At 47.0% G+C, this 26,832-nt stretch overlaps 1 protein-coding gene across 3 annotated transcripts in view; it reads left to right on the forward strand.

Annotated features, from left to right (window-relative positions):
- Positions 1-26,832, forward strand: part of AMPH (amphiphysin) — a 195,272-nt gene that overhangs the window by 108,832 nt on the left and 59,608 nt on the right. For all 3 annotated transcript variants that reach the window (XM_056804142.1, XM_056804143.1, XM_056804141.1), the window contains exons 3-5: positions 7,549-7,603; positions 15,811-15,905; positions 23,362-23,457. In XM_056804142.1, the coding sequence (XP_056660120.1) occupies positions 7,549-7,603; positions 15,811-15,905; positions 23,362-23,457 (246 nt within the window). The remainder of the gene's footprint in view (positions 1-7,548; positions 7,604-15,810; positions 15,906-23,361; positions 23,458-26,832) is intronic.

A 26,832-nucleotide genomic window follows, 5' to 3' on the forward strand; every position in this document is an offset into this window, starting at 1 on the left:
CCCCGTCTCTTTGATCATTTATTTCCTTCCAAACTTCAAATGTTTCCAGAGATTTGGTTAACACGTATCTTAAGCCCGAGTCCAATTTAATTTAACTCTGGGGGATTAAGCCAATTTGACATTTGCTATTTGGCTCCTAACTCTATTCTCCTCCTGCACGTATTTGGAAAGGGAGAAATTTCTGCAAATACCAAAAATAAGCGCATAACTCCTGGGGCCACCACTTCTGCAACAGCCCGTGTTTGCCAAGCAAATGGAAGTCTGCTTGCAGACTGGGCGCAGATGCCAGAGACAGATAGAGGGCAAAGGCTGGACAAGCTGAAGAAGGCAGACAGGTGGACCAGCTCAGGCTAGCTGTCCTCCGCTTTATGGATTGGTTCAATCCTTGAGTCATCGTTGCCATTCTTCTATCAGTCTTGCACGTCTTGGAGATTTGGACTTGCAGGTGGGTGGAGAAGAGGATGGAGAAGAGTCCAGAATTTCTTCTGGCTACCAGCCCTAAAGCCACCTTTCATCGCAGCCCCTGGTCAGGAGGACTTTAGGGACCTTGGACCTTGAGCTTTGGTCTTGGTCTGATTATTGAATGGTGGGCACAAAGTCCAGAGATGAATTTGTGCTTGATGTAAGGGAAACAGTGTCTTCTCAATGGGAACTGCTCTTCTGCCTCCTCTCCTCCATGGTGCCTCCATGCTAGCTCTTCCATGGTCTTTTCACATTGCTCTCCCTTCCATGGTGATTCTGTCTCCTCTGCATAGTCGTTCCTTTCTGCCTTCCATCCATGGACATGCTGTGCAGACTCTCCCTTTGTTCTTAGTCCACGTTCCTTCCCATTCCTCTGAACTGGCTGTTTGAGTGACTCCCTGGCTTTGCCAGAGCCTCGTTTTCCTGGTGGTTCCTGGCCATTCACTCATTTTTATCCTGTGATCTCTCTATCTGACTCTGTTGATAGCTGTTAAAGTAATGGATCCAGGCTTTGATCTGTGGCCCAGGCCTGTCACAACTCTCTAGGGAACTTGAAGCAAGTCTTAGACCTCAGTTTCCTCATCTGTTAGGAGAAGGGTTTAGACTGAATGGTCTCTAACATTCGCCTGAGCTCTCCCATTCTGTGATTTTGGTAGTTTTCCCATTGGGGATTAGGGGTGGGGAGAGGGGACATAGAGATCTAACCATCTTACCTCCTGCCTCAGATAGAAGCTTCTACAATGTGGAGGGGAAAGAAGGAGCTCTTAGTAAATAACTTATTTTTTTCTGTGAAATACTACAGTTCGATAACCGTAGATTCTGGCATTCCTGCCGTCATTGAGTCCAAACCACTTTGCTTCCACTTTGTTTGGCTTTTTGCTACGCTTAGACCCCAAGCTAGATCCCTCTCCAACACCTGGAATTCAGGGCTGTGTCCGGTCCAGCCAAGACAGAGAAACTACCCTGACTTTAGTCACACGTCTGGGCAATCTGCCGCCTGCCAGAACTCTCCAATGTGGATGATCTGATTTGAGCCAGTTGTTGGCCACACGGAGGGTCGTCCTCCTGAAAGGAAGAAGTGCTTTCTGCCCACTTTCTCTTCTGGGCAAGCTTAGAATTATTTTCATAGTCAGAGGCAGCTGAATACTCGTCTTCTGCCATAAATAGGGACCAACTTCACCATCTGGAAGTGGTGCCCCCATCCTTGTCATTCACCCCTAGTTCAGCTGCCTGGAGAAGATCAGTGTGGGTCACCAAATCCCCCCTGGGAGAGCTGTCATCCGGTCCAGATCCAGAAAAAGGAGGCACAGAAAACTGCCTTCAAGGCCTCACGTGGCCGTTATGGATTCTGGACTATACCATTAAGTTTGACTACTCACCCAGAATTTTTCAAAGATTCATAAAATATGTGCTTCAATACGTACTGCATCAGAGGGACAGGTGGTCCTTTATCTTTAATACGTTTATCTAGTCCCAGAACCCTCCCTAGAACATGAATTGGTCCAGGCTATTCTATAGTTTCTAATCTAATCCTGGCTATTTGCTAGTTCAAAAAAAAAGTACCCCTTTGAGAAGGAAGCCATGGAACTCCTTGGGCTATACTCTCCAAACTGGATTCCTAGGTACATTTCCTGGAGGAGCTAAACCTTTCAGCTTTGGAAATCACATCTGAGGGTCATGCTGTCCTGATCAGTAGAAGCCTAGAACCCACAATATCTAACTTGTCCCCAAACCTCAACCATGCTTCACCCCAGTCATCTTCCTACCTTGCCACATTGAGTATTTCCAGCCTCCAGGTCTTTGCCCAGGTTGTCCCCCATGACTGGAATGTTCTCCCTTCTTGTTCCTACCTTTTGTAACTCTTAGTGCCCTTCAAGCATCACCTCCAGTCCCAGCTTTTCTAGGAGACCTTTTTTGATTTTCCCCAATTGTTAGTGCTGCCCATTTGCCCTGTCCTTACTTTGTATCTATTTTGAAATTACTTTTATGGGCACAAAATTCCCCTCAATAGAATAGAAACTCTTTGATGACAAGGGAAGTTTCATTTTTGCTTCTGTATACTTGGTGCCTGGCACATAGTAGGTGCTTAATAAATGCTTTTTAAATGAACAAAATATGAAGAAGTATTAAGGACTGGACTTGTGATTTCAGGGGAGGAGTGCTTTCTTCCATTGAAAGCTAGTATCTTCTCTTCAATGTAGTTTTAGAGAGTTACCTGGAGCACTGAGACACTCACACAGCCAAATCATCCTGACTTTAAGATCAGCTCTCTCTCCACTGTCCCACACTGCCATGAAAGAGGCAAAAAAATACATCTTCAAATCAACCGTGTGAACACAATCTGCTAGACATCTACTATGGCCAAGATGACCACTCCCTGGTAGATAGAGAATGAGCCTGAAAGACATCCTCTTGAACTGTAGCCCTGTCAGAAAGAGCAGGTCATTATTCTTATTGCCTCCATTTCTCAATTGCCCATAATCTGACTTCTAACCTCATCACTTGACTGAGACCCCAACGTTACTAAGGATCTGTTACCTGACAAATCCGATGGTCTTTTCTCACATTCTTCAATTGTTTGTCCTTTCTTGCAGTGTCTATTTTTGTTGGCCACCCTCTTTTCCTGGATACTTCTTCCTCTCTGGGTTTTAGACACTTCTCTGCCTTGGTTGGACAGCTTGGACAACCAATGTTCTCCTACATCTCTGGTCGTTCCTTCTTTGTTTATATTATTGGTTCACCCTCCATATTAAACCTCCTACCTGTGAGCTTTTCACAAGTCACTCACCTATTCCCTCTTCTCTCTCCACAGCTGGGATTTCTAAGCTTTTTTGTTACCTGGACCCTTCTAGCTTCCTGATAAAGCCTATCAGAACTGGGTTGCAAAATGCATAAAATAAAGTACCTAGGATTACCAAAAAACAAAAGACAAAACAACCTATCATCTCAAAACCCAGTAAGCAAATATTAAAAAAAATAAATTAATAGACCCCAATTTAACAAATCTGCTTTGACTCTCTGCCCTGGTTCTTTGTCTCTCTGTGTCTGGTTTTCATCTCTGTCTTTGCCCCTTTTATCAGCTCCTCTGAGTTTAAACTATCATCTTTATGCAGATGATTGCCATATCCCAAACCCTTTACCTTAAAACATCAGCCCAGTGTACCAACTGCCTCTTGGGTATTTTAACCTGAATGTCTTTTAAAGGTCAGTTCAAAACCATGACCTGAAGCCTCTCTTTATCTTCTCAGAGTTAGTGCTTCCTCTTCACTAAACACCTTGGGGAATTATTCTATATATTTTGTGCATATCATAGAAGATATCTTATTTATACACACACACACACACTTTTTTTTATCCCTCCCCCCCATACCTCCAACAGATACCTTGATCCCTAATAGAATAGACACCTCCCGGAAGGCAGGAACTGAATCCTTCAGAGCTTGGTTTTCTCCTCTCCCCTCACCCAGAGTCCAGCATTTATTTCTTATTTAACACACACTTGTTGAGTGATCAAGAACTTTATCAACAAAAGGACAAGAATCACATTCCCTCCCAGATTCTGAGCAACTTGGAAGCAAGAAGGCATTTCTTACTAATATTTTCTTTTTTAAAAAATTCCATTGTAATTCCTTCTTGACTCCCCACCCCACCCAATTCATTCCATTTCCAGGTATCTCAACTGGATGGGTGGTGCCATTGTGAAGCCTGATGACCCAGCAGAAGAGAGTTCTCAGTGACCCATCCTCTTTGTCTGACTCTTAGAGACAGAACCCATTTTGGTCAGCTCATGCATCTGCCTTCACAAGAATCTGCCTCTTAGAGCTGATGGTGGAAACAAGAGCTCCCAATATCTCTTCAGTTCATCAGTTATCCCAAGGGACCATATACCACAAATTTAACCCTCCAGAATAGCAAGTCATTCATTCCTTGTCTTTCTATTCTCAACACCTCACAGGGTTTCCTGCAATATAGGAGGCAAGGGAAAAGAACAACAAGCTAGGGATGCCACAAGGCATATATCATCAGGCTTGGAGTCAGAGAGACCTGAGTTCAAAGCCAGCCTCAGAGAGTTACTAGCTCTCGGGCAAGACAACTACTGTTTGTCTCATCTATAAAACTTGGATGATAATAGCACCCATCTCTCAGAATTATAAGGATCAAATGAGATCATAATTGTAAAGCACTAAGCAGAGTGCCTGGCATGTAGCAGAGTCTCTCTGTTAGCTATTGTTATTAAGGACCCACTATGTACCAGGCATTTTGCTAAGTGCTTTACAAAATGATGTCATTTTATTTTGAGGTGCTGCACAAATATTTGGTGACCAATTGGTTGCTTGCTTGATTTCATGGAATTCATCTTCCTGGATTCACTGAATTATAAAGATGGCCTGGAGAATCTCATTTGGTATTTTAATGATGACTTTTACAATCTCCATTTTTCCACCCTCAACCACTACAGCCTTATACGCATTACTTGTTGAGGGCTGACAATTTCAATGGGCCTCCCAGGATGCATTTCCTTTTTTCTCCATCACTTGGGAAATATCCTTTGGTGCCCATCTACGTAGAAAGTCATCTTGTATTTATTGCAACCCACTCCAGCTTATCTTAAAGCGATTAACTAGTCTATATTCTAGGCTTACTGTTGGGTCAGATAGCAGATCCCATCTGGGATTCCAGAACTTAATACATTTTACTCTTTCTCTTCCTGCCTTTTTTCATTTCTAGACATTCTTGGAGAGATTATAGCTCTCCAAATTCACTCTGACCTACTCAATTTCGAGTAATTGTTTTCATCTACTCTTTTTACTCTTTCCCTGAGCTCAGCCTTAAATTGGTATATAATAGTCTAAGGAAGGGTGTTATTAGAAGGTGGGCAGTGGGAAGGACTTACAAGAAGAAAAATACATTTACTTAAGAAAGTCTTCATGCCACTGCTCACCCAAAGTATGGTCGGTGTGACAGATGACAGCTGCTCACCTTCCCTTATGTCTGTCTCTCCGTCCTTCTATTTCTTTACATCTCTCCCTTTTTCTCTCTTCTCCCCCTCCCTCCCTCTCTCCATCACATTTTTTGTTAAAATCTGTGCTCTTTTAAAAAATACATGTGATTTGAGAGGACGTTTATTTGAAGATTGACTTCCCATATTGTCTATTTATTGAGTCAATATTTTGCATGTACTTCTCTGTGTAATATTATCTCCTCCCTTAGATTGTAAGCCCCTCGAGGGCAGGAACTGTTCATTTTTGCCTTTGTATTCCCTGAACTCAACACACTAGCTGACAAAATCATCACTTAATAAATGTGGCTTGAATCAATGTGAATTATTAAGGTGATAATTGTGAGCAAACTGCTGATGGGCCCCCGTGGAAGTCCCTTCATTGGGGGGGGGGGCGCGTCTTCATTTCCACCTGAGCGCACTGGACTTCTGATTTTGCTGTTCTTTTGGCCTCGGATTTATGAGCTACCTGGGAGAAGCTCCATTACCACTAAGAAAATGTCACCAATTCAAGTTTTATTGATTTTCGGCTCGGCCCATGAATAATTTATCCTCACACACTCAGTGGTCGTCTCATGGTCTTCTGAAGACAGATGGGTTTTTTTAGAGCTACCTTTGACTTAGCATCTCCAGGCAGAATAATTTAGGAGCAACTGGCTCTTGGATGCTTCAGCTCAGTTTGAGAAGGGAGGGGGAAGTGTCAGAGGTGGAGAGTGAGAGGGAAGCATAAAGGAAGAGATGGAATGTCACGTAATAACAGAGTTCCTCAGGGAACAGCTAGCAGGTCAGTTAGATGAAAATGGAGTGTGTGCTAGGAGAAGCAATGGGAAATGAGCCTGGAGAAGGAGAGAAGAATCACACTCTGCATGGTGTGATTCAATGCATTCAATGCCCTATTCCTATCCTGTCTCTGTGTGTGTGTGTGTGTGTGTGTGTGTGTGTGTGTGTGTGTGTAGAAGGTCAGATTTGAACACAAGTCCTCCTGATTCCAAGCCTGGCACTCTATCCACTATGCTACTTAGCTTCTCCTCTAATACTCTCTGAGGAAGCTGAGATAACAGTGGTTAAATGACTTGCCTGGGCTCATGCAACTAATAAATGTCTGAGAAATTATTTAAACTCAGGTCATCCTAACTCCAATCCTGGCACTCTAGCCACAATGCCACCAAGCTGCCTCAGTCTTACGACTTGGGAAGATTTTTTTTTAATAGCTGGCATGGAAGATGGACTAGAAAGGGAAGAGCCAGGAACCAGAAGGACCAATTAGGAGACAATTTCAGTAGTTCAAGCTAGAGATGCCCTGGCCCTGAGCCTGTTGGGGCTTTGTGGTTGGAGAGAATGGGTCTAATCCTAAAAGATGCCAGGAGGGTAAAATCAACAAGACTTGGTAACTGATAAACTAGGTAAAGATGGCCTCTATCCAGCTGGCTGCAACATGCATGGAGCCGATGCCACATGTGTGTTATGGAAACCATTTCCAAAATGGAAACTGTTCCAACTTTACTAACAGTAAGACCCTGAAGAAGTGAATATGCATGTCGTGTGCGTGTGCGTGTGCGTGTGCGTGTGCATGTGTGTGTGTGTATGTGTGCACCTGAGCCTGGGTTCAGTACAGATAACATTGATTAAACTCATCCTGGGTGCCAGGCACTGTACTAGGCTCCAGGTATAAATAGACAAAAATGAAAGAGTCATCAATGAGCTTCTTTTCTCTTTGGGGGAAGGAAGAAAGCACGCCGTCAGCAGTCCCTTTTTTGGTCACCCTTCATTCCCCTTTGCTTAATTAATTTTAGACTGAATCTTCTGCCTCCTAAAGCCTGAGCAAGTGAACATCAGTGTGTCTGGACTCTCTGTGCCTGTTTGGTAGGGGTCTCCTGGTGGGGAAATTCCCTCTGCCAATGCCAATGGGCACTGCTCACTAATTTAGAGCCTCAACCGTTGCCTGGGGGAGCAAAGAGTAGGGCTATATGTTGGATCCCAAATGCAGGTCTTTGAAAGGAATGACAGCCTCTGATTTGTGCCTCCTCTCCTTGCTGTGTTTTAATTCCAGTCACGAGTGTACAGCTTCTTGTTTCTGTATTTTTCAGGCAGAGGGTACGAGACTTCAGAGAGAACTCCGGGGATATTTAGCTGCTATCAAAGGTAATGAATTGTCTCTGAGATATTTGCCAGAAATGCCCTGTAAGACATTGGAGAAGGAGCTCACAATGGATTTGGGGAGGGCAGCTCGGGGAGGGCACCCCACAGAGGAGCGTGGGTGGGCAAGCTGGATCTTTCACCTAAGCCGCCATGGAAAACGTTGCCATGTCTTTAAAGTCTTTCTACCGGTATTTGGCCAACCACAACCCCTGCTCCATCAATCTAGACCCTAAAAATGCAGGCTCGCCTCTGCACCATGATGCAAAGCTAGACTAAAAACGATCACCCCAGTGCAAATACTAATAAGATGGAAATGGGTCTGGACCAATGACACATGCAAAAGCCAGTGGAATTGTGCTTTGGTTACGGGAGGGGGTTGTGGGAAGGGGAGGGAAGGAACATGAATCATGGAGCCATGGACAAATATTCTTAATTAATCAATAAAATAAAGCTAAAAATAAAAGTGAGATGAAGACCTCAAGGACACAGTGATGATAATCATAACAACAACACATTCCTAGGATGGTGATAGATCTCGGAAGCATTGTCCCAACTCCAGCCTTTTGAGGTAGGCAGTAAAAGTTATCTCTTTTACAGGAGGACACGTAAAATCTCTATCAGGTTGCTTACTGTCTCAGGGAGATGGGGGGAGGGAGGGAGAGAATTTGGGGCTCCCAATTTAAAAAGGAATGTTAAAATTGTTTTTATTTGTAATTGGGGAAACCAAAAATATTTTTAAATGAATTATTATCCCCATTTTATTTTTTTTAACTTAAAACATGTTTATTCCCATTTTAGAGCTAAGAAATTGAGGCTCATATTGAAATGCCTTACCCAAGGTCACACAGACAGGATAAGAGATAGCTGGGACTCCAACAGCTCTCCTGATTTTAAGACAAGGGCTCTTCTCTTCCTAGTTGACTACCTCTCCCAATACTAACACTAGTATTACTGCTAATGTGGCTACTAATAATTTGCTGGAGTTGCTTGTAGTGAACCTGCAGAGGATTCTTATTCAACCCTCAGAAAGTTATTTTACCCCCCTGAGCAAGTGCCTGTAGAGCATTCAACACAAACAAATAGGAGCTGGAAAGCGACTCGTCCAGACCCCATTTCTGTCCACTCACACTGAGTACAAGAAGTGAAGAATGACCTCCTAACGGCAGCCGCCATTTCTAACACACCAGAGCTCACAAAGTGCTCTCCTGCTAACATCCCTGTGAAATAAATTGAAGTAGAAAGAATAGCATCTCAAGTTTACAAATGAGGAAACTGAGTCTGTGAAAGGATATGGGATTTGCCCATCCAGTAAGTGGTGGAGAAGGGACTTCAGCAGAGATGCTCTGACTCAGTTTTCTCACTATAAAACAAAGGGCTTGGACTACGAGACCTCTGGGGTCCTTTCCAGCTCTGATCCTGCCACCTCGAGACTTCCTCCCTTCTCCTGGGCTTCCAATGGCCGATGTTGATTTTTTAAACAAACATCCACCTAAATGAGTTTGACTTCCACATCTTCCCTTTGGAGGGTTCCACATGTATTCCAACGATGTTGCTATTGACTTAGAGCACTTGGAGTTTGCCCCAAGCTATCATTCATTCGATAAATCCTCTGTGCTAAGAAATGCAGAGGACTGGCGACCCCTAAGACCCCATTCCTCCCCTCCAGGAGCTCCCAGGTCATTCAGACATTTACAGAATAATGCCGAGCAGCAGCCAGAAACCAGAGGAATGGTATGAACAAGGTTCGCCAGCACATTAATGACAAAAGGAGCCAGAGCCAGCCACAAGGAGCCTGGGAAACCCTGAACTTCTTTAAAAATGATGTTAGGTTCAAGTGAGAGGGCAGGAAGCTGATCATTTTGTGGCTAATCCTGCAGGATGAGGGAAAATTCCAAACTGACTGACCTTGGACCACTCACTGCTGGAGCCCTGATCCAAGACAGGACAAGAGAGCCACCCCTTTTGTAATGAAGCCAAAGGAAGGAGAAAGCACCTCTGGGCTCTCTGGGACAGGCACCCCCCCCCTGCCACCATGTTTGGTTTTGAGCAGAAGGTCCAAACACAATGAAGTACATATGGGCAACTCTTGCCAAGGCTAACAGGAGGCTTCAGCCCCCTAGAATAGGGATAACGTGGCCCCTCGTGCATCACAGCAGACAAAAGCTGCTGCAAGATAATATTGGGGTGCCCAAGAAAGCGCATCCAGAAATGAGAGGGCTCGCTTCTGATTCAAATCCGAATGGAGGGCTTCCTAGAGGAGTTGTCACCTTTACTGCTAGCAGGAAGGGGGAGAGCTCGTGGCTGGAAGAAAGAATGACATCGGCAGCATCTGGTGGGTTGGGTGATAATTCTGTGGAGTATGTGGCAATCAGCCCTCGCGTGCATGCGGTATATTCAAAGATGGGAGGCCAGCTGTGGGCTGATGAATTTCCCCGCCCTGATGATGGCCAGCTCAGGGGACATCTGGAAGTTCAGGGCACTGACAAGAGTTTTGCTGAAAAACTGGATAGCGAAGATTTTTTACAGTCATAGTTTGCCCCCAACTTCCTTTTTACTTCATATAAAATAATTCCCCACCATTACATTTTTTTTTAATTTTTTCCACTTTGGCATAAAGCTTCTGAGATTTCAAGTTTTTTCTCAAGAATTGTGAGGTTTTGAGTGATAATACATGAATAAGCCAGTGGGTTAGCTTGTTGGTTCTGGGAGGGGCAAGGGGAAAAGAGGAGGGAAAGTGCATGAATCATGCATATAACCATGGAAAAATACTTAAATAAAAGTTTAAAAAAAAGAATCATGAGGTTTGGGGTAGCTGAGTGGCTCTGTGGGTAGAGAGCCAGGTCTGGAAATAGGGGGTCCTGGGTTCCAATCTGACCTCAGACACTTCCCAGCTGTGTGACCCTGGGCAAGTCACTTAGCCCCCATTGCCTAACCCTGACCACTCTTCTGCCTTGGAACGGATACACAGTATCCTTTCTAAGACAAAGAAATCTTTTTAAAAGATTGTAAGGTTCTGGCCTCTGAGGTTGGCATGTCAGGGAACTGGGGAAGGGGATAGGAAGGGGTGTCAGCAAGGCCTTTCTCCCGGCTCTAGTCAATTCTAGAAACACTTATTCAGGACTCAGAATGAACTGTCAAGGAAGCAAACACCAAACACAAGACACAACTTGCTCTCGAGGGGCTTCCATCCTCCCAGGAGAGGCACAATACAGACAGTCAGTTTGGCACAAGGGAAATGGAGGAGCGAAGCAGTGCTTAGAGCCTGGCAGATGAAGGAAGGGAGGAAGGAAGAACAGCTTCCCAGGAGAGGAATGGCGGCCAGTCAACATCTCCCGACTCCTTAGTCTTCCCTGTGCTGACGTCCTCCGGCAGCCTATGATGGGATCCAGGGCTCAAGACTTACCCAGGCACACATAAAACAGGGAAAGAAATGCACAGGGGAAAGCGCCCAGGCAAGCAGACTCCTTCATGTCAGGGCATGGCTTTGCCCTGCCAGGGCTGAGTTGGGTCTCTCCTGGCTCTCTTGTTCTCTCTCCTGTCAACCCTCAGATCCACATCTCCAATCTAAAGGCCCATTTAGGATGAACAGTCAGAGGCCCAGGTTCTCCCTGCTTCTCCTCTCATCTGGGGGCAGACTTAGAATGAGAGGCGCTGGCACCCTCTGGAGGGCTCCTGCCACAGCTGCTGCTTTCTTGTCTTCAACAAATCAGCAGCCCGAAATGTCCTCCCTGAGGGGGCAGCAAACATGTCCTTTGGATTATGGGCACTCGGGACCATCAGGATGGCCACCAAGAGCTTGGGTGCATGTCAGAAGCACAGACAGAACAGGGAGAGGAAATCTTGACACAGAAATATTGGAGAATGTTAGGGGAGCTCTCTTACTGGTGGAGCCGGCCATGAAGGAAGCACGAGGATAATATGGGGAGTTTAAGTCAGTGGATCCAGGGTGACCTTGAACATATCACTTAATTCCTCCATGCCTCAGTTTACTCATCTTGTAAGATGGAGGTGTTGGATCAAATGTCCATTAAGGTCTCTTCCAGCTCCAAACTGATAATCTTTAGATTCCATTTAAGACTCAACTATTCAGAACTCAGCCAAGAACAGAGCTGGGAAAGCCTAGACAGGTGCTTTGCCCATGAGTGAGCCTGTAGGGTCCAACCAGACCCCATTTATTATTTCTCTAGAAACAATTCTAAGTAGTTGGGGTAACTGTTTTCCCAGGAGTCAGACACATTGAGAGCAATGAGAAATGATGACTGAGAGTCAGAACTACAGCAAGAGGAAACTCTCTCTCTCTCTCTCTCTCTGTCTCTCTCTCTCTCTCTCTCTCTCTCTGTCTCTCTCTCTCTCTCTCTCTCTCTCTCTCTCGTTCTCTTTCTGTCTCTCTCTCTCTCTGTCTGTCTCTGTCTCTCTCTCTCTCTGTCTCTCTCTCTCTGTCTGTCTCTCTGTCTCTCTCTGTCTCTGTCTCTCTGTCTCTGTCTCTCCTCTCTCTCTCTCTTTCTCTGTCTGCCTTTCTCTGTCTGTCTGTCTGTCTCTGTCTCTGTCTCTCTGTCTCTGTCTCTCTCTCCTCTCTCTTTCTCTGTCTGCCTTTCTTTGTCTGTCTCTGTCTCTGTCTCTGTCTCTCTGTCTCTGTCTCTCTGTCTCTCTCTCTGTCTCTCTCTCTCCCTGTTTCTGTATTGAAAGTGCAAGTTCAGGAGCAAGTCGTGAAATAGGAGCATATGTGAACTTGGCAGGGACCTGTTCCTATCCTCTCTGTCCATCTGTCTGTGTCTGTGTCTGTCTGTCTCTCTGTCTATCTCTCTCTCTCCCCTCAGTCTCTCTCTGTCTGTCTCTGTCTCTCTCTGCATCTCTTTGTCTCTCTCGCTCTCTCTGGCTCTGGCTCTCTCTGTTTCTCTCTCTTTCTATAAAGAGCAAATATAGGAGCCAAGAAAGCATGCAATCTGGAGCAATTTGGTCCTGGAGCCAGAATTCCTGTGCATTTCCCTACAAAGACCCTGTGGCCCCCCTGCCCGCTCCCCCCCCCCAGTGAGTGTCCCACACGGTCTACATGTGACTACGAGGCTTTGGCAGGGTGGGAGCAGCTGCTATCTCATAATAGGGCCACATAAAAGCCATCATTTCCATTAGAAGAGATGTCAGCTTCACGTGGTCAGTTTCCCAATGCAAGTTTATCCTTCTGGAAACGGGACTGTTCCACACCCCAGCTGAGGGACCCTCAAAAGCCATTTGGTCTAACCAGCACCTCCACAGACTCCCCTGCCAGGGGCCAGCCAGCTCTTCCTTGTTTGGGGACTTCCATTGAGTGGGAAGGGGGAGGTGCAGCTGCTGGACAGCTCCAATTGTTAAAGAACTGTCCAGATATCAAACCTGAAGGAGAAAAAATGGAGGATGAACTCCGAGCCAGGCTCCTCTGTGAATTTCCTTTTTCAAAAGAATCTGTTTTGAAAGGCTCTGTTCAGAGAGCATCTCAGCCTTGTGAGAGGGTGCTATTGTGAGGTCTATTCTTTAGTTCAGGAAACCAAGGCAGACAGAAGTTAAAGAACTCACCCAGGGTCACCCAGCTAAGAACTGTCTGAGGCTGGAAGGCAACTTACCCGCCATCTGGTTGACTCTCTCATGATATAGCTGACAAAACTGACTGAAGTGACTTGCCCAGGGTCACTCCACCAATGCATGTCCGAGTTTGGATTTAAGCTCAGGTCTTCCTGAGTCCAGACCCAGCGGTCCATCAACTGTCCACCTCGCTCACCCCTTGACCACAGTTAATGGGAGATGACTCATGCTGGCCAGGCATGAGAAGAATATCTGTGTGTGTGTGTGTGTGTGTGTGTGTGTGTGTGTGTGTGTGTGTCTACACATGGGTGTTTCTCGCAGCTTCAAACCCACATTTGAGTTCTGTTTGCTCAGCCCAAGGACAGATGAGTTTTCCAAGATTTTCTCACATTCTACTTAGCTGCTGAGTTTGGCAGCCCACAGTCAAGCTGTTGTCAAGCTCAGCCTCAGGAACAGCCATGCCTCCTCCCTTCTCCATTTCCCACCTCCTCCAGGAAGCCTTCCCCAAGCCCTCTCCCTGCTAGGAGCTTCCTGGCTGAGCCGTCTCTGGCTTGTTTGCGTGTGGTTGTGGGCACATATTTAGGGAGCTCCTTGGGGGCAGGAGCTGTGTTGGCCCATTCCTTGTACTGCCCATGGGGCTGACACTCAGCCGTTTTAGCCTGCAGACTGAGGAGGGCGTCACTGACGGGTTTGGTAGCTCTCAGGGTAATCTGTGGCTTTTAAAGAAGGGAATCGAGACAGAAAATAAACATTTGTCGGGGCTGCCTGGTTTGGTGCCCTGTAAATGATGAGCATTGTTCCAGGCACCGTCCTCTGGAGAGCGACAGCAGAAAGAGCTCCGGCTAGTTCCTTTAGAAGGCTTGGGTTCAAATCCTAGCTTGGTCACTTCCTGCCTGGGTGGCCTTAGGCAAGTCCTGTGACTTCTCTGAGGCTATTGGTCATGTTGGGGAGCTGATCTTTGACTTGGACCACTGGATCTTCTCCCCTGGAGAGCCACAGGAAGACTGAGGATGTGCAATGCTGGTCCTGGTGTGGTGTCCTTCCACGACAGCCATTGGCCAAGCCTCAGCTGCCCCGAGGTCTGGTTGGGGATCAGGCCCGCCATCTATTTCTCTAACCAATGGTCAGTTGAGGAAATGATGCTTCTCTTTCCAACAGAAGTCCAGCTTCAGAGGCTTGCTGTCTCCCAGAGCCACAGTTTCAGGGGGGCCAAAGCCTGGCCTTGCCATCCCTGCCTGTTTGACCTTAGGTCAGTCATTCATCTCTGGGCTTCTTTTTCCTGCTCCGTGGAAGGAGGGCTTTGCATAAGACAGCCTCTAAGCTCTATGCAACCTTGGCCCTGGGTAGATCTTGTCAGCACTGATTCTTGTCTCCTGAAAGCTGGGGCAGAGCTTAATGTTAGGATTAAAGCAAATCAGAAGTCGTTTTGTTTTGACATCAGGGTCCCCTCTGAGATCACTGAAGACCGTGGGTAGGAGTGAAGTGCTGGCCTCTGCTTTGTCCCTGATTTTGGTTTGAGGCAGTTAGGGGTCCTGGGTTCAAATCTGGGGCTCCTCCCTTCACTGAGGGAGTCACCCTGCCTCTCCCAGCCTCTGCTGTAAATGAGGGGCCTGAGCTGGCTGCCAAGGCCCCTTCCAATGGCATTTTCTGAACTTGGTGAATAGAAATCAAGCATGTGTTAGTCATCTTTCCCTTCCAAAGAAACTGTCACTAGGAGTGGTATAGAAGGTGTACAAGCGAGCCTTTGAGGCCCCTCAGCCAACCAAGCACTTGGGTCTGAAGCGAGCAGAGCACTTTGTGGGAATAATGTTAGAGCCACCAAGTGGGGCAGTGATTAGAGCACCAGGGCTGGAATTAGGAAGTCCTGGGTTCCAACCTGACCTCAGACACTTCCTTGCTGTGTGACCTTGGGCAAGTCACTTAACCCTGATCGCCTAGCCCTTTCCACTCTTCTGCCTTAGAATTAATACTAATACTAAGGTTAAGGGCTTTAAAAAAAAGAAAGGAATAATGTTGTTTAATTTTCACAACCATGAGAAGGAGGCTCTCTCATTAGCCCTATTTTACAAAGAAGGAAAGAGTCTTAAAAAAAAAAAAGATGTGATGTTCCTACAGTCACACAGCTGAGAGATGTTTGAGGTTGGATTTGAACCCATGTCCTTTGGGCTTCCAGTCTAGCACCTTAACCTTTAGGACCCCCTATCCCATTGTGTAATTGAAAATGTGTTACCCTAAAAAAAGAACTACATTTCCCAGGAGACCACTGACTTCCTGTCATTATGTACTTCCTATAGACAGAGGATATTAGTGAGTGGGCGGTCCTCTTGGGCCTCTTTCTTGGGCTTGCAGCCAGCACGGTGGTGGTGGTAAGCTAAGTGCGGAGATTTTGAAATGGCTAATCGGCTATGGGCACATGGTCTTTATTTTGTTTCCTCTTTATTTCTTGATTTCTAATGATCATTAATAAATCTCCTAAAATGTAGTATTTTATTATTAAGATTTAAATTTAATTTTAACACCATCCCTAGAATATCACCAGAATTCTTTCAGAATGATACTCATTTGTGGACTCAGCAGCTCTTTGGGTGGTCAGATCGGGCAGAAAGCATCCGTGTTGGCGTCTATGAAAATGTCGGGTCTTTTTCACCCACCAGGCATGCAAGAAGCCTCAATGAAGCTGACCGAATCCCTCCATGAAGTCTACGAGCCCGACTGGTACGGACGCGAAGACGTGAAGATGGTGGGTGAGGTAAGAGCTTCTGGCAGCAGGGGTGAGCAGGAGAAGCCCCCACCCCCTCCCTAGTGTGACAAGGAAATCACTTTTAAAAGACTGATATATATTAATTTAAGGTTGCCAAGGAATTCAGCTATGTAATTCCTTAATGAAAACTCAAGTCAGCCGTCAACCTTTTATGGAGTTTTAATTACAAACAGGAGGAAGAAAGGAATTAGAGATAGAGAGATAGAGGGAGAGAGAAAGGGGAGAGAAGGGAATAGGGCTTAAATACCCCTTCTGTTTAGGCTGGGCCAAAAGGCCCAAGCCCTTAGATAGCTGGGGCAATGAAAGGAGATCAGTCCCTATTACTCACGTGACCAAAATGGAGAAACAGTCTCAGAGCCCCCACCTTCAGCTTCCTTCAGAGCAAGCTTCTCAGAGCACACCGCAACCACTCCGACAAACTCCTCCAAACCACCTCTAGTCTTCAAACCCCCCTATCCTTAAGGAAACCATCCAAGTTCCCTCCCCTCAGTCCTCACATCTACCAATCACCTGTCCATCAATTTCCCTGTGCCAATGGAGGCTCTAGCTTAACCCAGGACCGCCCAGAGGTCTCTGGCTTTGCACATGTCTGTTGAAGGTCATATTTTCAAATAATTAAATCTTTGATCCTTTGCTACAGCCCTTTCTAAATCCTGTTAACCTGAGTAGGGTGGAGATTGGAATAATTAAATTTTGATCTAGGCTGCAGCCCTTACTCAATCCTGTTAGGACTGAATAGGGTGGAGATTGATTCCAAGTATCTCCATTGTATCAATTCTAAAATCAATCATGACTCAAAGAAATTCCTGTTCTATGCTTAAGCATAGGTCAAAGTCCTTTCCATTGTTCAGCAAAAGGTTTCTGTCCTAAAGTAATCTTAAGAAGGGAGGAGGAGGAACCTCCCTTGCCAATGGGGTTCACATTCCAATAGAGTTCCCACTCTCAATAGGAAATTTTTCAAGTATGAAATTTCCCAATGGTGAAATTTCCAACATTTATAAGTCTAAGAAATTTTGAGGTTTACAGCCTGGGAGAAGGAGCTCGAAGTGATCCTCAGCTCACTGCTGGCGAGCTGGGGCTCCCGAGTCCTTTTCATTCATTTTGGCATCTCTCCCAATCTGAGCCTTTGATCTATCTCTAGCTGGATAAAAGGTGTCTCCGACTCAGCCCTGGCTCTGGGTCTCCCCCCACCAACTCCTCCATCTTCCAAGCTGCTGCCTCTCCACTGAGGGTGCCGCCATCTTTCCAGGTCAGCGACGTCAGAACCATCCTCGGCTCTTCCCCATCCCCACAGTCCGTATCCAATCAATGATCCCTCGAGTTGCCGTCCCCTTCCCTCCGCTCAGTCACCACCCTCATTCAAGCCCTCACTAGTAGGCAGCCCGGTGGTACTTTCTCTTGAAGAGTGGGTCTGACTGAGTTCAAATCCTCCTCAGTCACTTAGTAGCTATGTGACCCCGAGCACTTAACCTCTATCTGCCTTCATTTCCTCACCCACAAAATGGGGTTAATAATAGCACCTACCTTAAAGGCTGTTGTCAGGATCAAATGAAAAACTATTCATAAAACTTTTAGCACAGTGCCTGGCACCTATATAAATAGGTGCTCTATAAAAGCTCATTCCCTTCCTCCTTCCCCACCCGCGCCCATCATCACTGCTTGACCTATTGCAATAGCTTCTTTAAAAAGCATGACAAACCCTCACCTTCTGTCTTAGAACTGTATTGGTTCCAGAGCTGAAGAGCAGTAAGGGCGAGGCAATGGGGGTGAAGGGACTGGCCCAGGGTCACCCAGCTGGGAAGTGTCTGAGTCCAGATTGGAACTCAGGACCTCCCATCTCCAGATCAAGCTCTGAATCTATCCAGCTGCCCCTGCAATGGCTTCTTCACTGGTCTCCATCCTTCTACACTCTCCTCACTCTGATTCATCTTCCACAGAGCTGCCAAGCTTTTTATATTCCTAAAGCACAGATATGACCACGTCCCTTCTCTGCTGAACAACCATCCCTGGCTCCCATTGCCCTCTGTGTGAGGCATTCGATGTTCAGCCTGGCATTGAAGGCCTTCCACAGCCCATCTACCATCACCCTTTCTAGCTCGATCTCCTGTGACTTCCCTCGGCTCATGCTCTGTCTCAGCCAAACTGAGACAAACTGGCTGTTCCTCATGCAGGACAACAGCCCCGAGCCTTTGCCCAGGGTCTCCCCCGTGTCCACCTTCCTTCTTCCTTTAGAGTCTGCTCCAATGCTGCCCCCCCCCCCAGCCTTGATGGCTTTTTCCCGGGCCATGAAGCTCTCTTCGAAAGGTCTTGGCATTCCCTGCCTGGACTTCTTCTTGTGTTGGCTCCTAACCCTCCACCGCACGCCGCGGTAAAGCGTCGGCTCCTCTCGCTCAGGGTCTGCTTTGTTTTTGCCTTTAGATGCTCTGTGTCCTGCACCTAGTAGGTGCTTTGACTATGTTAGAATGAGTTAAACTGAATTGCTCCGAGTTGCCATGGATGCCATCCAGTCCATCCAATGGCCATCTTGGTCATCAGAGGGAACAAGACTCTCCGGAGCTCTTCATCCCACCGGCTTCAGGGCAGGAGTTTTCTAGTGCAGAAGAGAAGCACCCTTTAGTCTTGCGTGGTTATCCCCCTCCTTGGGTCAGGATCAAAGGCAGCACCAAGGCCAGCTTTGGTCTGATACCCCTTTTGGACGTGGCTTCTCACCCTGTCTGGTGTGCGTGTGTGTGAGTGAGTGATTTTGTGTGAGTGTGTGTGAGTGTGTGGGTGTGTGAGTGTGTGTGAGTGAGTGATTGTGTGTGTGTGTGTGAGTGGGTGTGTGAGTGTTAGTGTGTGTTAGTGTGTGGGTGAGTGTGTGGGTGTGTGAGTGTGTGTGAGTGAGAGTGTGTGTGAGAGTGTGTGTGAGTGTGAGTGAGTGTTAGTGTGTGTGAGTGTGTGGGTGTGTGAGTGTGTGTGAGTGAGTGATTGTGTGTGTGTGTGAGTGGGTGTGTGAGTGTTAGTGTGTGTTAGTGTGTGGGTGAGTGTGTGGGTGTGTGAGTGTGTGTGAGTGAGAGTGTGTGTGAGAGTGTGTGTGAGTGTGAGTGAGTGTTAGTGTGTGTGAGTGTGTGTGAGTGTGTGTGAGTGTGAGTGAGTGTTAGTGTGTGTTAGTGTGTGGGTGAGTGTGTGGGTGTGTGAGTGTGTGTGAGTGAGAGTGTGTGTGAGTGAGTGTGAGTGAGTGTTAGTGTGTGTTAGTGTGTGGGTGAGTGTGTGGGTGTGTGAGTGTGTGTGAGTGAGAGTGTGTGTGAGTGAGTGTGAGTGAGTGTTAGTGTGTGTGTGAGTGTGTGTGAGTGTGTGTGTGAGTGAGTGAGTGTTAGTGTGTGTTAGTGTGTGGGTGAGTGTGTGCGTGTGTGAGTGTCCAGGAGGCAGAGGGATTTCCAAAGTTGTTCCACCCAAGGAGCTGGAAGCAAAGCGAAGAGGATCGAAGACTAGAGCTAGAGTGTCCTCCCTCCTGGCTTCCTCCCTCCCTTCAGATCTCCACTCAAGGCCCATCTGCCACAAGGAGCCGTCCCCAACCAATCCCCCTTAACCCTGGTGCCTCCCTCTGAGAAATCTCCAATTTATCCTGTCAGGTGGTCTCTCCCATCAGACCTTGAGCCCCTAGAGAACAGAGCCCGGTCTTTGGATTTTCTTTATATCCCCAGGGGTTAGCCCAGAGCTTGGCATACAGTAGGTGCTTAATCAATGCTGATTAACTATCTTAGATGCAGAAGGCATACAAGCCAGTAGGTGTCAAAAGAAGGATTTGAACCCACCTCTCCCTGGCTCCAAATTTCATAGATTGATCGTTAGCCCTTCGGCTTTTCCCCTTCTTTGTACATCCTTCTCCCATCTTTAGATTTCTGCCCCTCTCTACACCCTCTGAAGACCCATCAGAACGTGTTCTCTTTGGGACGAGCCGATTCTGGAATCTTCTGCCTGCTGTGTACTTCCAGCCGTGTCATCCCTCCCGGGACCGAAGGAATAAAAGATTTCCTCAGCATTTAGGGGAATTTCAGGTAGCAGTTAAAGCAGACACACTGATTTCCCTGCTGGTTTGTTCATCTCTTGGATCCCCAGACAGAACCAGAGACAGCTGTCTCCTCCCACAGTGAGTCAGGCTGGCCTTGAAGGACGCCTAGAAAGCAGGAGGCGAGACTTGGCTGCTCTGCTGGCTCTCCTCCTCCCTTCGCCTCCCCACTAAATGATGCAAGCATTCTCCCAGGTTCAGTCTTGGGCATAATCTACCTCGATATCTCCCCCCGACTCCCAGCATCTCCGATTCAGCAGATTTAAGAAGCACTTCTCAGCGCCTTTTCTTTCCTGGTAAAGATGGCATCATCTTCAGGCACGGAGACTTACTACCTCGAAGCATCTTCTTCTGTCCATACCCAAAGAGTCACCAGCCGATCTGTTCTGCCTCTGAAATACTTGGCAATTATTCCCTTCTTTCTGGTTCCACTGCTGCTAGCTGTTTCAGAGCAGACCTTTAGTATCTCCTGGACAAAAGAGGTGGCATTTAAGAGTGAACAGAAGCCCAAGGACCTGGGTTCAAATCTCACTGTTGACACTTACTTCCTGGGTGATCTTAGGCAAGTTCCTTAACTTTGATAGACCTGCACTTCCTCTCTGTAAAAAGAGGAGCTGGCCTAGATAGCCTCTGACGTCCTCTGTGGTCTGTGCTGAATGACCCCTTAAAGTTTAGTTCCAGAGATCCCTTCTCCACCAAACCAGCTCTGATCCCCTGACTCCTTCCTGGTGGAAAGGTGCTCTCCTCTGCCATCTCTTTCCTTCCCAGTTTCTGCCATCAGGAATGTGTCCTCACATCTTGGGCTTTTGTTCTAGACTGTAAGAGAAGGCTTAATCAACTCTTCTTCCTCTTTTCCCCACCAGCACCAAGATACGGTCCCACTACCTTGAACATGGAAGACCTGTAGGAAGGCTACGTCAAATTTGGGGTTCTAATCGTGTCGGAGGTGGCCCCTGACTCCTGCCATCTCTTTTGCCCAGAGTGTTTTCTGATGCCAGCCAGAGCCCTGGCCCAAAGGGAGCAGGGGAAGAGACTTGGCTGGACTCTTGTTGGGGGGAGGATGGAATCAATGGTCCAGGTTCCTGAGCTGCCCCTTGGAAGTCCTGCCATCCGCATGACCTTGATTCTCAGGAAGGCTTGACAGAGGCAAGGAAACGAGAAACTCAGGACTGTGGCAAGGGCTGTTGGGCTCCTTTCCAGCTTGTGGAAAATTCCAGGGTCTGGATTTGGCAGAAGCTGGCCCCCAGACACAGATCATTTACAAATTCAGTTGTTAAATAGCTTCCGTTCTTGCCTGGGCTTCCTCGCTGCTGTGGGTGGTTTAAGGAGCTGCTGCAGCAGCATCTTTGGGGAGGCCGTGATGAAGGCGGGCATTGTGTGTGGGAACAAGATTTGCTCTTTTTATTTTTTATTTTTAAAGCCCTTCCCTTCCGTCTTAGAATCAATAGTGTGTATTGGTTCTACAGCAGAAGAGTGGTCAGGGCTAGGCAATGGGGGTTAAGTGACTTGTCCAGGGTCACACAGCTAGGAAGTGTCTGAGGCCAGATTTGAATCTAGGATCTCCCATCTCTGGGTCTGACTCTCAATCCACTAAGCCACCCAGCTGCCCCCAAGATTTGCTCTTTTTAGAAAAGATTCTTTTTAAAGAAAGAATGGCCAGAAGATCAGCCCTTTGGATTACATAATGGTAGACCTGGCGGAATTTATCCAGGATTCCATAAGAAAGATCTCTTTGAAGAAATGAGCTCTGAGCCCCGCTCCTGGACCCTGGCTCCACATGATGCTGAGGGCCTGCTGTTGTGAAGTCATGTAAATTGAAAGCACTCCTCGGATCTCCCCAGAGATGCTACTGAATCCAGAGCATCCTGGCCCAGCCTTGCTCTGCATCCTTTTCTGTGCAGCAGAAGTGGGGGAGAAGTTCAGAGACTCAAGGATCGAGACCAGGCGGCCAAAACCACGTTTTGTGTTGTATCCCTATTTGGAACAGTCAGGAAGACCTAAGCTCAAAGCTGATCTCAGATGCTTCCTAGCTGTGTGACCCTGGGCAAGTCACTTACCCTCTGCTGTCTCAGTTTGTCATCTGTAAAATAAGGGTAATAAAAGCATCCGCCTTGCAAGGTTTTTGTGAAGATCAAACAACATAATATTTGTGAGATATTTTTCTGCATCTTAAAGTACTATATAAATGCTAGCAATCATTATTATTGTGTCCTGGACCCCTTGATGGTGTAGAGATACCCAAGGACCCTTTCTCAGAATAATGTTTTTCAATTAAAAAAAAAACACATTGGAAGCCAATTATATTGAAATACCATCATCAAAAGATCAAAAATTCATTCATGAACTCCCGATTAAGAATCTGTATTCTAGAGCTTAAAGGGAATGAAATGGTCTTCAATTTCAAACCCCTTATTTTACAGATGAAGAAACTGAGGCCCAGAGAATATAAATGACTAGCCCAAGGTCACACAGCAAGTAAGCATCTAGATGTTGGATTTGAACCAAGGTCTTTCTGGATCCAAGTCCAAAACTCAATCCACCCCTCTCCGTACAAGCTTCCAATCAGTTTTAGAACCTTAAAGGAAGCCAGCCTTCTGTTGGAATCTGGGGTCATTAGTATATCTGAGGACTCTCCCATAGCCCCACAGCTCAAAAGGATTTCATGAAAGACATGGATAAATTCTATCAGCAACTCCCGCACCCCACCCCTGCCTATCTAGCTCTGAGCCCCCATGTCATCCTTGGCAAAGGGTTCCCTGTGGGCTGAGAGACTGTGAATGGCTTCCAGAATTACCTGGAGAGAGGAGCTACTGAACTCTTCCCTACCCAAAGAGCCATGTTGGGCATCCCAAACCTTTCTAAAGCTTTTGGTTTTTGAAAAATCAAATGCAATGTAACTGTAAAAAGAGAAAAAGGCAAGGTGGGGGCATGATGAGGACACCAGGGAGTCAGGAGGCTTGGGTCTGAATCATAGCTCTGTCACTTACCTCGAATGAGTCACTTGACTCCTCTGAGTCTCAGTCACCTCATCTGTAAAATGGGCACAGCAATTGTACCCTACCAGCCTGACTGGAGGAGTTTGAAGAAAATGAGGAACGTGCTGTGTTAACTGACAAATTAGTTGGGAATTCGGAAGGTTTATGAGTCCCTTTTCTCCATCTGACATCTCAAATGGATTAAATTACACTTGAGAACCAGTAGGTAGCCAAAACGTGTTTAAAATTAATTATGCTATTAAACGATCCCTATCTTTTTTTAAGGTGTAGCTTCTAAGTGTCTGGGGAGGGCATCCTTGAGCAGCTATTCCTCCAGGCTCCCTCAGTCACTTTTCCCTCCATTCTTGGTTGTGTGAGAGGAATTAGGCTAATCTTTCTGGAACCGCTTTGTCTTTTTCAGAAATGTGACGTGCTCTGGGAAGACTTCCACCAAAAGCTAGTGGATGGGTCCTTACTCACGCTGGACACATACCTGGGCCAGTTTCCTGACATCAAAGTACGGCACCTTGTTTTCTTAAGGGGGGGGGCGGTCAAGGGTCTCTGATCCCAGTGGGGTGGAGGGGAAAGAAAGGAAGAAGGAGACCATGTCCTCCAGGCCAAGGCAGAAAAGGCAGGCATTGCCTCCAGCCTCGGTTCCCTGCCCAGTGGCAGCTGATCACAGCTATGGCTAAGGAAATCTCATTTTCTCCTGCAGTTCATCCCCTGGAGCTTCAGCTGCTTGAGAGGAGGCTTTTTGGACCCAGAAACATCAAGCCAAAGTGCTTAACTCAACTACCCCACACTGCCTTGCTATGACTCAGAAGGATTATTCCCTCTTGGGCATTATCCGGGCTCTTTTTTCCCCTCTTCTCCATGGAAGGTGGGCTGGGTTTAGAATCAGAGCACTCGGGTTCAAATCCAGCTTTTGCCTCCTACTACTTGGGCAATTCTCCCTGTCTGAGCTTCAGCTTCCCCCTTTGTAAGAGGAAGGAGCTGGCCTATGTGGCTCCTGAGCTCCTTTCCAACTTTCCAACCCAGCCTGGGATCAATCCAGTCACAGCATCCCTACTGCAAACTCCCAATAATTAACTATCTTTTGAATGGAGTTGATGTTGGGTTCTTCCTGAGAATCCCTGGAAGGTCCTGGAGCTGGGGGAGCAGAGGAGCTGAATGAACACCTTCAGGGCGGCCCCTGGTACTAGGTGCTTCTTCTGGAAGTGTTTGTTAGCCCTGGATAGATAAGCTGAAGATCAGTACAGCCGATGGGTAGGAAATCAATACATCGAATCAATAAACATTTAGTAAATACCTACACTGTGCTAAGCACTAAACCTTGATGCCTGAGCAGAATAATTGTCTAGAAAATGAATTATATGTCCTTCCCAATTCTTCTCCATTGAAGGAGCATTGGCCTTAGGATGGAAAAGCCTGGGTTCAAAACCTGACTCTGCTACTTACCACTATGAGACCTTGGACAAGTCACTTAACTTCATTGGGTCTCATTTTCCTTTTCTATAAAATGAAGGACTTGGATTAAACAGCCTCTGAGGTGACTCCTGGCTCTAAATTGATGATCTCCTTTTCTGCCTTTTAACCATTTGATCCCTATTAACATCCCACAGCAGGAGGGTTTAGGCAAGGAAGGAGAAGTACCACCCTATCCATATTGCTATACAGATTAGACAGAAACATTCAGAACATTCCTGAGGCAGGAAATGTAGAGAACACACATGAAAAAGGATATTTCAGACAAGCATTGGCAAAGGTTTTCAAGTTCGGATGCCCAAACTGTCACTTTGAACTGCCAATGAGCCCCCTGCATTACCCCAAAGAGCAGAGGGAAGAAGTGCTCTCTTTGGGTGGCTGGTCAGAGAGACAGAGCATGAAAAAAATGTCCTCAGGCACTGGGAAGAGGGGGAATGGAGCAGCTCCCTGAATGCCATCTCTGCATGGGTGCCACACCTTCGCCAATGCTGTTCTAGAACCTCAGATATAACCTTGCCTAATCTATTTTTTCACACCAGCCTGGAAAGCTCTTCACCTGCCCAGCACTCTGTTCTTATTTACTGCTGGAGTTGTTCTGTCCTCTTGCTCCTGGTCTTGCTTTGTTTACAGAGTGTTGCCTCAGTATACCCCAGATTGCCTGGCCTGGGTCTCTGCTACCTCTGCCTTCAAATTTGACTATTTGGCTCTCATTTGACTCATTTGCCCTCATTTGACCATTGGCCAATGGGGTAGCATCCTCTAGGCTTCTGACCAAGCTCACTGATTACAGCACACAGTCCTTAAAAGTTGGAGGAGGTCTATTGCCCTCCTGCAACCAAGAGGCAAAGGGACTGACTTGCCCCAGGTCACACAGGGAGAGGCTGACAGAACTGGGATTCCATTTAACTGAGTCCAAATCCCATGTTCTCTCCTCTGGCCCTCTGACTCTGCACCTTGAGAGAGATCCCTCTTCCTCATGCACAGATCTTCAAGAACCCTCCCTCCTCCCATCCTGTGTCCATCCTAGAGAGGGCTTGCTTTGTTTTCAGCAATAATTGCTGGTTTGGACCAACCTGTGATCTCATTCATAGGAGGACTTTCCCTTAGAGAAACACCTCCCAATGCAGATCAGGATCCAAGGTGATCTCTGACTAGGTCAGAAAGTTGTCTGCAGCCTGGTGACATTAAGTGACTTGTCCAAGTCATACAGACAAGATGGGTCAGAGGAAGGCCTCAGACTCATCTTCCAGTTCTCCAGCTACTAAGCCAAGCTCTCTCTGGGATAATGGATTCTTAGAACAAAGCCGAGCACTGCAGATACCATCAAGGGAATCCCACGTTCACATCCTTGAGCCTTCCCAGGCCTCCCTGACCCCAGCCCCGATGCCCCACTTTCTGAGGACACAGAGATTTGCAACCCAGACCTTGCCTCCCAAACAATAGCTTTGGTAATTCCTGAAGCTATTTAGGACCTTAGATGGGCTGCTCTCCATTACCGGCAGAGGGAGATCACAGGCTGGACGATAGATTGTTAGGAATAATGCCATCGGGGGCAGCTGGGTGGCTCAGTGGATGAAGAGTCAGGCCTGGAGACGGGAGGTCCTAGGTTCAAATCTGGCCTCAGCCACTTCCCAGCTGTGTGACCCTGGGCAAGTCACTTGACCCCCATGGCCTAGCCCTTACCACTCTTCTGCTTTGGAACCAATACACAGTATTGACTCCAAGATGGAAGGTGAGGGTTTAAAAAAAAAAAGAAAGAAAGAATGCCATCAGTGTGCCTATCGCTGCCCTCAGCCACCATGCTCATGTCTTCCTTATTTTCAGTGACTGAGCTGGAGCTGAGTGAATGTGGGCTGGAGGTGTGGCAGGGGGGATTGTGATCGATGAAGCACTCAGTTAGTTTTCCAGCATTTATGCTTTCTGCACTGTTAAAGGCACAGCAGGCTGAGACGCACTTAGCTTGGCTGCAGATTTGATCAACCAGAGCCTAAGCCAGGTATAACAGGGAGAGGGAGATTGTTCTAATAATAGGACCGTCTGAAAGGTCCAAGAGCCACCTTGGGGAGTGGTGAGTTCTCTGTCACTGGAGGTCTTCCAGCCAAGGTTGGACGCTACTCTGGTATGGAAGGAGGGCGTTCTTGATTGGGTGTGGGCTGAACAAGGCGCCTCTGGAGCATTCCAGATGTGGGATCCTGCTCCTCTCCCCCTTACCTTTTCTTTCCCTCCCCATCTGCTATCCAGGACACTCCCACAAGCCACTACTAAGACCTTCCTCCTTGCACATCCTGGGCTCCCACCCTGGGGCTACAGAGATTAAAAAAACGAAGCATTGCAGCCCTTTAGGAGTCTGTCTACAGCCTCTTCCTTAGCCTTCCTGGTCAGCAGCTTCTACATGTAAAAAGAGAAC

This window comes from Monodelphis domestica, chromosome 7 (assembly GCF_027887165.1).
Source record: "Monodelphis domestica isolate mMonDom1 chromosome 7, mMonDom1.pri, whole genome shotgun sequence".
Taxonomy (NCBI): Eukaryota; Metazoa; Chordata; class Mammalia; order Didelphimorphia; family Didelphidae; genus Monodelphis; species Monodelphis domestica.